Source organism: Amblyomma mixtum, chromosome 10 (genome assembly GCF_055824585.1).
Source record: "Amblyomma mixtum isolate Tamu chromosome 10, ASM5582458v1, whole genome shotgun sequence".
In the NCBI taxonomy this organism is placed as follows: domain Eukaryota; kingdom Metazoa; phylum Arthropoda; class Arachnida; order Ixodida; family Ixodidae; genus Amblyomma; species Amblyomma mixtum.
Genome location: NC_143021.1, coordinates 18,879,411 through 18,890,552, shown reverse-complemented (window position 1 = coordinate 18,890,552; position 11,142 = coordinate 18,879,411). Strand labels below are relative to the sequence as shown.

At 50.7% G+C, this 11,142-nt stretch overlaps 1 protein-coding gene across 1 annotated transcript; it reads right to left on the bottom strand.

Annotated features, from left to right (window-relative positions):
* Nucleotides 1–2,626: 2,626 nt before the first annotated feature.
* Nucleotides 2,627–8,372, bottom strand: LOC149325272 (uncharacterized). The gene is made up of 3 exons (XM_089564220.1): nt 8,153–8,372; nt 4,118–4,754; nt 2,627–2,651 (listed from the first exon to the last, which is right to left on the bottom strand). The coding sequence occupies exons 1-3, from the start codon at nt 8,370–8,372 to the stop codon at nt 2,627–2,629; spliced, it is 882 nt and encodes a 293-aa protein (XP_089420346.1).
* Between the last annotated feature and the right edge of the window lie 2,770 nt (nt 8,373–11,142).

Sequence of the window (11,142 nt, the reverse complement as noted above, 5' to 3'; positions counted from 1 at the left end):
AAAGGAACACCGCAAGGCTCTGTGTTATCACCTATGCTTTTTAATATTGCAATGATTGGCTAAGCAAGGGCGCTTGAAGAAATTGAAGGAATCAGGCATGCCATCTACGCAGATGATGTCACAATCTGGGTGACAAGGGGATCCTTAGGAGAAAAACAAGAGCTTCTTCAGCGAGCAGCAGACACGGTCAACGCATACGCCCGACACTGTGGACTCGCATGCTCCCCTGAAAAATCCGAGGTGCTCAGAGTCTACAGACAAGGGTATGATCTGCAAAACTCCATAGATATCTACATAGGGGAAACGAAGGTTCCGGAAGTATCGAAAGTTAAGATCCTCGGCATGTGGATCCAAAGCAACCGTCGTATTGATCACACGGTCAGACAGCTAGCAAATACCACAGCACAGATCACCAGGATGATTGCAAGAATTTCCAACAGAAGAAGAGGTATGAAGGAGGAAGACACATGTAGGCTAGTACAGGCCCTCGTGGTCAGTAGGATCTTATACGGCGTCCCCTACCAAACACCGCTCGAGCAAGAAAAGGAGCAGTTAGAGGCAATTCTTAGAAAAGCATACAAATGCGCTCTCGGACTGCCGGTCAACACTTCGACGGAGAAATTCCTTAAACTGGGCATAAACAACACAGTACAAGAACATATCGAGGCCCACCTTCTCGCGCAGAAAACAAGACTGGTACTGTCCGCAACAGGCCGAAACACGCTGCGGTTGCTCGGCATGAGGGACGCTTTGAAAGAAATCAATAGCACAGAGAGCGTTCCAAATGAAATCAGGAGGATCATTGAGATCAGCCCGATCCCTAAAAACATGCATCCCGATATACATAAGGCGAGAAGAAAGGCAAGATCTGAATTCCACGAAAGAAGCTTTGCCGGGGCAAAAAACGTATTATACGTTGACGCAACAACATACAGACACCGATACGGCTCGGTAGCCAGCGTGGTGGATCACCAGCTCAGGGAAATCAACTGCGCTTCGATAAAAACCAACAACATCCTCGAGGCTGAGGAAGCAGCAATTGCACTCGCCATCACCCAGCAGAGTGACGAGCCCCATGCACACATCATTACAGACTCGCAAGAGGCGTGCAGAAGATACAGCAGTGGACGCATATCCACTGCAGCCATTCACATACTCAAGGCGAGGACGATCACTTTTACGAGTTGCTTCATCACGTGGACACCAGGCCATGAGGCTGTCAAAGGGAACCAATGTGCGGACGCCAATGCCCGAGGATACGCCAACCGGGAGGCGCGCACCGAAGGGGAACTGGACGCAGTCACTAGACGGTATGGAGCCATCTTAGAACACCAACGAGCCCTCCGTAGGGCCTACCCTCCTCCCCACAAAGACCTTAGTAGAGAGCAGTCGGTTGCCTGGAGACAACTGCAGACTAATACATACCCCAATCTGAGTTTACTCAGCAAAATTTATCCTTCCACATATGCCAACAAATGCCCGCTATGCGGTGAACACCCAACGCTTTACCACGTTACATGGGCCTGTCAGAAAATGCAGGCAGTGCCGATAAACAACACACCAACACCGGAGCAGTGGGAGGCTGCGCTGTCCAGCTCGAAGCCTGAAGAGCAGCTCAAGCTGATCGACAGGGCTTGCAAGACTGCAAAGGCCGCTGGGGCCCTGGACTGAGGGCTCCACCTACTCTTCGATAAAGAACACTTGTTGTACAATAAAGTTTTTCATTCATTCATTCGGCGAGATGTCTTACCCTTCGAACGCGACGCTATTTAAGGAACAGAAATTACTCGGTAATTCTCTGTCATCTCGGTGGACACCCGAACCACACTGTACAGGAAGGGAGGAACGCCACCACCCGTTCGGCGCGATGCCTTGTCCTTTGAACGCAAGGCTTTTTGAGGAAAGGAAATGGCGCTGTAATTCTCTGTCATCTCGATGGACACCCGAACCGCACCGTAAAGGAAGGGAGGACACCCGTTCGACGCGAAGCTACCGGCGCTTGTATGCCGGTCCTGTAGGAGGGCTTAGAGAGAGTCGTTAAATCTCGTACGGTGCCCGGGTGTTCTCGTTTCAGTGCCCGGATGAGTGGAATTCAGTGCCCGGATGTTGGCTCTCGGTCTCGGCGTGACGTCACCACACTGCCGACAACGGGAGCTAAAAGCATTTCATGCTTAATATACAAACAGTTATTCGGTCCTAGACATAAGGCGAAGACCGAATAACTTTTTTGACAAGCACATGCGCCTTCAGAACGCCAGTCCGAACTACCTCATCGACGCGCACCTCGCTAGGATACGAGCAGATAATCATTACCATCGGCATTACTTTCTCATTGGCACTGCACTGCTCGCAATATTCTGAATATGTATTTTAAGATTTAAAGAATCTTTAGAAAAGCTAACAGAGCCTCTAATTTCATGCAACGCTGCTGTAGTATTTGACCAGGACACCCACAGAAAGGACCACTAGCATGTAGCTGTCATTTTTCGCATTTAAGACACGCTTACTGCACATTTCCTCCTTTCCATCATGCAGTCCTCTTTGGTAGATCTTTCAAAGAATGTTGCAAGCGCTCTAAAACTTGTGTCATTTTTCACACCAACTACCCGGACATGAGCTGCGTGCCTCAAGCGACGTCAAAGTCTTTAAGCCTATGGTCACAAAGGCAGCAGAAGGAATTCAACAAAAGGGCATTATCTAGGGAAGACTAATGTCTAAATAGAGGCTTCCCATTGAACGAAAAGTGACGACGTTGGCTTGTGAAGATCTCCTCGCGGTATTCAGAAAATTTTTAAAATGGCATCTATATGTAGGATATTTTCTGCCCTAAACGGCGTTGGCGTCGTATGCCGTAACGAAAAGCTGTCTTGTCCACATGCTGACGAGTCAGAATATTACGCTGAAGGCCACCAGTGAATAGCAGAATATAATGAGGTAGAGTTCGCTTAGCATTGGCGCTAATGCAACACTCCGCTGAGAAAAAAATTCTCCTAGTGAGCTTAATGAGCTTTAGGAACCAGAAAATAGTTACGTATTTCATATGTTGTTGGCCACATATATAATATTTTCTCTTCGTGGTGCAATTAGGTTTCGAAATTTAAGCATGCGACAATGCAGTAAGCAATGCAAAGAAATGATAGCTGCAACGTTAAGAGATCGGAAGCGGGCGGAGTGGGTGAGGGAACAAACGCGGGTTAATGACATTCTAGTTGAAATCGAGAGGAAGAAGTAGGCTTGGGCAGGGCATGTAATGCGAAGGCAAGATAACCGCTGGTCCTTAAGGGTAACGGAGTGGATTCCAAGAGAAGGCAAGCGTAGCAGGGGACGGCAGAAGGTTAGGTGGGCGGATGAGATTAAGAAACTTGCGGGAATACAGTGGCGCAACTGGCACAGGACAGGGTTAATTGGAGGGACAAGGTAATTAATTGCCTTTACCCTGCAATCGGCGTAGTCAGGCCGATGATGATGATGATGGCCGCATAAAACTATAGAGCGAATCATTTGCTATTTGTAGAAAAATTAGGGCATCATGTCTTTGACACAGAGTGGAAAAAGTCATTGTTGTCAATATTTAGATTCTTTGAAAGCATATTTTTGATAGAATACGGTGCAGTGTCCGAGCAATGGCGATAGCGCATTATTCCCACAAGATTTTTACGACTGACCGACATTCACGTGTCGCCATAGTATCCAGGCTGTACCACCCTTCTGCAGAGCGGTCGAGCAGTGCGCACCAAATCAGTAAAAAGTGGAATTGCACAATAGCCCTTAAATTTCAACGTGCTCGAGCCTGCCTGGTGTGTAGGTCTATGTGGCCGTACTTCCTCGTGACTGATGGGACAAGGACTTGCCGGCTGCGGCCAGTTGCCGCTTTGTTTTTGGAGGGCAACGCGCTGCTCGAGCTGTTTGCATGCGGGTGCCGCAGGTTCGAAAACTGCAGCTCTTATTAGCCCGCGAATATCGAAATTCGGCCGCCGCGGCCGGGTTCGATACTGGATTCTAAAGGCCCGTGTACTGTGCGATGTCAGGTGTTTGAAATTTCCGGAGACCTTCACTACGGCGCCTCTCATAGCCTGAGTTGCTTTGGGACGTCAAACCCCGGTAAACCAAACCAAACCAAACGAAAAAAGGAAACGGAAACGCGCCGTTCGCGTCTCTTACATGACGCCTCGGGTACAGGTGCCGTGCGCGCTTCGACCTTCGAGAACCTTTCCTGGCCCGAGTCGTGTTCCAGAGAATAAGCACGGGCTCGGAAAGGTCGCTCGCTGGTTCGCTGCGTCTCGTATCCTCGGCGTCGAGGTTCGGGTGGATAGGAACGTCTCCGCTAGGCTCGCGTTCTCTGCTATCGTTTCCATGGATGCCCAGAACTCCTCCAAGCTTGACCCCCGGTGGTTTCGTTGCTACCACGGCCACACCGTCTGCTCCATTCAGCTTGTGCGCGGCTTTGGTCCTCCATGGCTGAACGACAATGACGGCTTCCTTTCCAGAGTTCCTTTCTAGGTGAAGCTGGACGTCTGCGTCGACATCGTCGTCCCTGAGGATGTCAGGGTCCTCGCCGACGAAGATGGCGTGGTGGGTCAGAGCGGCCGCGAGTACCACCCAGACGAAGGCGCAGAGACATAACGTGAGGAGCATGATGACCAGCCCGCCAGCGTTCTCGCCGAAAATGGTAAACCGCTTGAAAAGGCCAGCCATCGACGTAGAAGGCACTGGATCGCGTGTCTCGGTGTCCCTGAAGTTATGCCCGTACCTCACTGCGAGATAAAGGGAAAGGCGTACAGCAGGTCAATCCTTGACTTACTGTTACTTCTGTTATAGTTTTGCGACCCAAAGGCACTTTTTTGGTGGGGCTTGAACTGTTTTTTAAGGAGGTGAAAGACAGTCAGCCAATGCGTGCATGAAGCTGCAACGAATGCAGTGGAGCCGTGTGCTTCAGTGAGATTGCTACGGAGCGAGTAACGGCTTTAGACACTACCTGTATAGAAACCAGAGTTATACGTTGCGCGTAACAAGTAATTGAATACCTGCAATACATTACATTATCTTGAAATTTTAACAGTAATTTTCCGGGCATTTCAATGACATTTGTCTCTTTTGATTACTTGTAATTTGTTACTTCTTTCCAAAAACAAGTTCTAACTGATGGTAGAGCGTTAATAAATGCATACGAGCATTTTTAATCAGTCGCATAGTATATATTGTGCCTATCTGAAACTCAGCAAAGATGAAAGCAGGAAGCTCGATGCACTCATCCGCAAGAGCACGAAGACAGCACTGGAACTGCCGATCTGCGCGCCCGCACAAAAACTGATGAAGCTTGAAGTGTCTCAAACACACTCGACAAACTCATCGAGGCGACCTCCGCGGGGGTAGCATCAAAGACTTCTGACAACAACAGCGGGAAGGGGGTATACTTGACAAGGTAGGCCTCACAAGCGAATGCGAACACGGAAGGAGAGCGGATATTTCCACTGATATAAGGGACAAGGTCAAGACTCCGCCACTTCCCAAGAACATGAACCCGGCCTTCCAAGAAGGGAGAAGAAGGGATCGAGCGGAAACCCTGCAAAATAAGTACGGGGGACGGGCGGACGTGGTGTATATGGACGCAACCGAGTACCGGCATCGGAAGGCCATGACGGCGGCGGTGGTGGCCGTTGAAAACAAGAGCCCAAAAGCGTGTTGTACTGTCAGGGGTGGGTCTATTGTCGCGGCAGAGGAGGTTGCGATAGCTCTTGCGGCAGTTCAGAAAGGGATTAAAGTGATTATCAGTGACTCGAAGAGCGCTGTACGCAACTTCAGCAGAGGCAGAGTCTCTGCCGAGGCGGTTGGGATTCTGGAGACGGGAAAAGTTGCAGATCAGCCGATTTTGCTTGTCTGGACACCTGCACATCAAGACCTACGAGGGAATGAAGGAGCACACGAGCTTGCCCGAGGACCCACTTGCCTGGCGAGCTCAGACTATCCTCCAAACTACATGACAGCAACAGAAAAGAATAGGATGCTCACCTATCGTGAAATCGCGCAGTACTACAGGTTAAATAAAACGGAATGTCCGCAAGCCGACAGCAGACTTAGTTAAAAGAAGGAGACAGCTTGGAGGAAAGGTATTTCCCAGACCAGACAACCCAGACCCAGAAGTCCAAAGACACATCGTTAATCAAGCTTTGGCCGCCGCCGAGTCCCAAGGGGTTAAGGCTGACGTCTAGCGGGGGGGGCGGGGGGGGGGGAGGCGGAGAGAGGACAACGTCCTGCGACCCTCTGATTTCTGAAATAAAGTTTTTTCAAGTCCATCCATTAATCTCACTTAGAAACATCTGAAGACCGCCCTTTCGTCCAGCGCTGATCTCTGTAGCTGCTGATCTATTGATAGAAGAACAACTTCGAAAAACAACTCGTCTTGAAAATTAACAATTCGTAAGAAAATATCAAAGAAGCCGCAGTAGTTCTTTGTAGCCTCACTCAGCTTTATGACAGTAAAAGTTAGAACGCAATTAACGAAGTAGTAATTGATTACCTTCTTGTAATGGTTCAGTTACTTTTCTCGGGCTGTAACGGACCATTGGGATGTTACATTCCAAATGAGCAATTGTAATTGCTTGCTTATTTTGTGTAACTTGTACTGTCTGGTAGTAGCCAAATTCGTGCACACCATGACGACGTCGCAAATTGAATCCGGACTACGCGTTGCTACTATATCAGCATGGCTTGCAGTATTAGCCGCAAAAACTGCTTCCACCTGTGGCATGCTGACAGTAAGATGTATTCTCAAGGTTGGGTCATCTTCCCCAAAGATACAGCCCCGTGCTGTCCAAGATTTGGAGTGATAGCTCGCTGATTTTTTCTCCGCCCGAAAATATTGGAAGGCATTCGTGGCATCTTCTGTGATCGCGATGAATGGCCGGCAAAGATGCCATCCAGTTTCGAAGGAGAGGTCTCGTGACAATCCCCTGTGTGGAGTACTCTTCATGTAGGCACTCCTGAGAACTCCTGCCTCATCCTCGTGTGCTGCGCGTTGGCAGTGGACGCTTAACAACCCCAGGAGGTCTAAATTAATCCCAACCACTCCACTACGGCGTCTCTAATAGCCCATGTGTCGCTTCGGGACGCTAAACCTCACATACTATACTATACCATATGCCGAAGGGCACCGTACTAATCCATACCATACCAAACGTGCCATATTGTAGCACGCTATAACGCACCAATATTAAAACCGTTCCATACCGTACCCTGCTGTGCCATGCGATATGATACCAGATCATGCCATACCGTGTGATGCCTTGCATACTATGCATTGTGGGTTTTTTGCGCAAAAGACACGACACAAAGAAACGAGAGAAAGACACAAAGAAACGAAGAAAAGAAATGAGCAATTGAAAGCGCTTGTCCTGTCTACCTCGTTTCTTTGTGTCGTGTCTTTTGCGCAAAAAACCCACAATGCTTAGGCACCAACTAGCCTGCAAAAACATACCTTGCATACTATGCCGTGCGTTACCAAGCAACGCCTAACTTGGCCATATCGAACTGCAGTTCCTTCGACGATGCGGACTAACGACCTGTAGGAATCACTGGGGTGGTATGAGTGAGAAAGTATTCTCGTGCTGACAGATTCCGTCTTTTTTGCATGCGATTGAACCTCAGAACGTACTCACAGTTGAGAAAAAAACAGCGCAGGAACAGGGACACAAGGAAAGAAGACGACGGGACAGGCGCTGACTAGCAACTGAAGGTTTATTGCACGGAACAAGAAAAAAATATACTCTACAAACAACCAGGAGCACGCATGATCGACGCCAACAACACTGATACGATATTACAATCAGCCATGATCTTCAAGAAACGATATCTCACAGTCATTTCATATTCAGAAAAACCACGACACATGCGTAAGCACCCCATCCGTCCTCGTTCATGACTGCGAAATATCGTTTCTTGAAGATCATGGCTGATTGTAACATCGTATCAGTGTTGTTAGCGTCGATCATGCGTGCTCCTGGTTGTTTGTAGAGTATATTTTTTCGTGTTCCGTGCAAAAAACCTTCAGTTGCTAGTCAGCGCCTGTCCCGTCGCAGTCTTTTCTTGTGTCCCTGTTCCTGCGCTGTTTTTTTCTCAAGATGTACCAACTCCCTCAACTCGCCGTTTTACTCACAGTTATGAGATATCCAAGCGGCAGGCGGTGTTGCTGGCGTCCGCACAGGTGCCGGCGGCGACGTCTTCAGGTGGCTCATTCGAGAAGGCTGGTAAGCGTCAGGAACAGCGTGCTCGGAAAGAAGGGGCATCGATGTCGTGGACGACGCGAAGTAGGAGCCCGTCGACGTGGCCTGCTCCGAAGGAGTCGGCCCCGATGGGGACAAGGGCGCTGTTCTCATGGTGGAAGACTCCCCGCGATGAGCGTACCTCATCCTCGGTGTCGTGATGGCTCTACCGATGTTGATGATGATGTCCTCAGGCTTAATGGCACATACCCACGGCGGGGGATTGGCCTGGTTGGCTCCACCGTTGCGCCACGCAGTGATGATGATGATGTCCTCAGGCTTAATGCAGTGCTCGCGAATTCGAATGTTTTTCTTCCACTCCTATCCAGGACGACGTACCGAAGAGACAAGTCCACAAATGCATTATCAAATAATCAGGTAGTCCGTGTTTTATAACCGCGACGTAAACAGATAGAAATGAAGTTGTCTTAATTAAGAAATAGCGCCAGTTGATGCAAGGAGGAAGAAATCAGTGCTTGTGCAGCGTGAAATCGCAAACCAATATGTTTAGCCAAATTGTGAACTAGCGGCCACTTTCGAAGCGAAAAGCTTCACTAGGCTCGTCAACACCGCGCTTCGCGTGAGCCACACTACAGATTTGCCACATCTGCCATGCGCGAAACCGAGTGACGTCACGCGGAGCGCAGGTGGCCGCTGCTGCCGCAGCAGCCGTCGTCGCCGCCGCGCGCCGACTCCGTCGCCTACTCAATCTGGCTTGGCGAAGTACCGCTTTCCATCGACTGGAAGACCGCCCTGGTCACCTTCATTCCTAAACCTGGAAAGGCCATCAACACGGACAACCTCCGCCCCATCTCTCTGACTTCTTGTGTGGGCAAACTCATGGAGACGATGGTACGCGACAGGCTGTCCGAGTTCATGGAATCCAAACATCTTTTCGCAGACACCATGTTCGGGTTTCGCCCACAGAGATCTGCACAGGATGTCCTGCTACAACTCAATCGGGCTGTCCTTGACCCCGTCGAATGCGCTCACAATGACAAGGTCGTACTCGCCTTGGATTTGAAGGGAGCATTCGACAACGTTACCCACGAGATCATTCTCACCCACCTCTCTCAAACTAACTGCGGCAGAAACGCCTTTCAATACATTCGGCAATTTTTGACAGAAAGACAATCTTACATTCGAATCCAGGATAAGGAACATGACCCTTTTCATTTAGGAACCAGGGGTACACCACAGGGCGCGGTGCTCTCTCCCCTTTTATTCAATCTGGCTATGATGCGCCTACCGGCCCAGCTGGGCGCTGTCACCGGTGTACAGCATGCGCTGTACGCCGATGACATCACCCTGTGGGCCACACAGGGTTGCCTTGGAGACATTGAGGCCAACCTGCAGGAGGCGGCGACCATAGTGGACCGTTATGCTCGCTGCTGCGGCCTCCAATGCTCCACCCAAAAGTCTGAATTTGTGCACATACGCCCCTCACCAAAGTGCACACCCAAAATTTCATTGTCTCTTGAGACACGTCCATTCCCTGAAAAAATCGAAGTCCGGGTACTGGGGCTCTTTATACATCAAGACAGACGGTCAGAAACAACATTGGCCAAACTCCGTCAGGTGGGGGACCAGGTGGGCCGCTTAGTCCGCCGGGTTTCTAACAAGCGCGGGGGGTTACGATGTAAGGACGCCTTGCGGCTGGCGCATGCATTTGTAACCAGTCGAATTCTATATTCGACTCCATACCTCCACCTGCGGAAGCAAGACGAAGATTCACTCGAAGTCATCCTCCGCAAAATTATTAAGCGGGCTCTGGACCTCCCCGTGACCACCTCCAACAAGCGCCTCCTGGGGCTGGGCATGGTGAACACATTTCGGGAGCTCCGGGAAGCTCACTTGACCAACCAATACACACGTCTCTCGAAGACATCGTCGGGTCGTCGCCTTCTTGCCCGACTACACATCCAACACACCACTCTCATGGAAGAGCGCGTGCGTATTCCATCCCAGTGGAGATGCGCCCTCCACGTGCGCCCTCTTCCCGCGAACATGAACCGTGAGGACCATAATGGCCGGCGCCTGGCGCGGGCGGAAGCCCTGGCCCGCCACTATGGATCGAAACCCGGCGTATTCTACGTGGATGCCTCCGGCCCCCACCATGGGGGATGGTTCACGGCCGCAGTCGTCCACGAATCCAAAACAGTGAACGGCCTTACTTTCCGAGCCCGTGACATAACACACGCGGAGGAGGTCGCCATTGCTTTGGCTGCATCTCATTCCAATTCAAAAACAATTATTTCCGACTCGCGAGGGGCATGTCGGAACGTCGAGCAGGGCTGGGTACCGTATCTAGCCTACCGCATTCTCCAAAACAGCGTCTATACCGGGGACCCCGCTCACCGGCGTATCGTTTGGGCTCCTGCTCACATGGGCCTTGAGGGAAATGAGGCAGCTGACGCCGCCGCCCGCGCGCTCTCTCACCGGACATTCCCCTCCGACCCCGACGATCAGGAACTCGAATTCACTCCAGCTTACTCGTTTAAAGACATTTCTTTACTTTATCAATCTGGCCATAGTCTTTATCCCCGCCCGTGTAAAGGTCTCTCAAAGGCGGAGGAGCGGCTTCTGCTTCGCCTATATACAAATACTTTGCTGTGCCCGGCAGCTCTAAAACACTTTGACCCTTCTTTCTCTGGCAGCTGTCCGCACTGTGCGGAGAAGTCTTCGGACATCTACCACATGGTGTGGGCCTGCCCCTCCAACCCTGCTATCCCCCCTCACCCCAACCCAACCCGGGAGGACTGGGAGGCGACCCTGCTCGGCTGCTCTGACCTGCAGGCCCAACGGGCCTTGGTCGCGCGAGCCCGGGCAGCGGCCGACGCCACTGGGGTCCCGAACTAGGGACCTCCACCTAGTACTTGTGAGG

Coding starts and splice junctions, on each gene's coding strand:
- LOC149325272 (XM_089564220.1), bottom strand. CDS start 8,372: ATGAGAACAGCGCCCTTGTCCCCATCGGGGCCGACTCCTTCGGAGCAG. Junction 4,755..8,152: donor CGCTTGGATATCTCATAACT/GTGAGTAAAACG, acceptor TTTATCTCGCAG/TGAGGTACGGGCATAACTTC. Junction 2,652..4,117: donor CCGTTTCCTTTTTTCGTTTG/GTTTGGTTTGGT, acceptor TTGTGACCATAG/GCTTAAAGACTTTGACGTCG.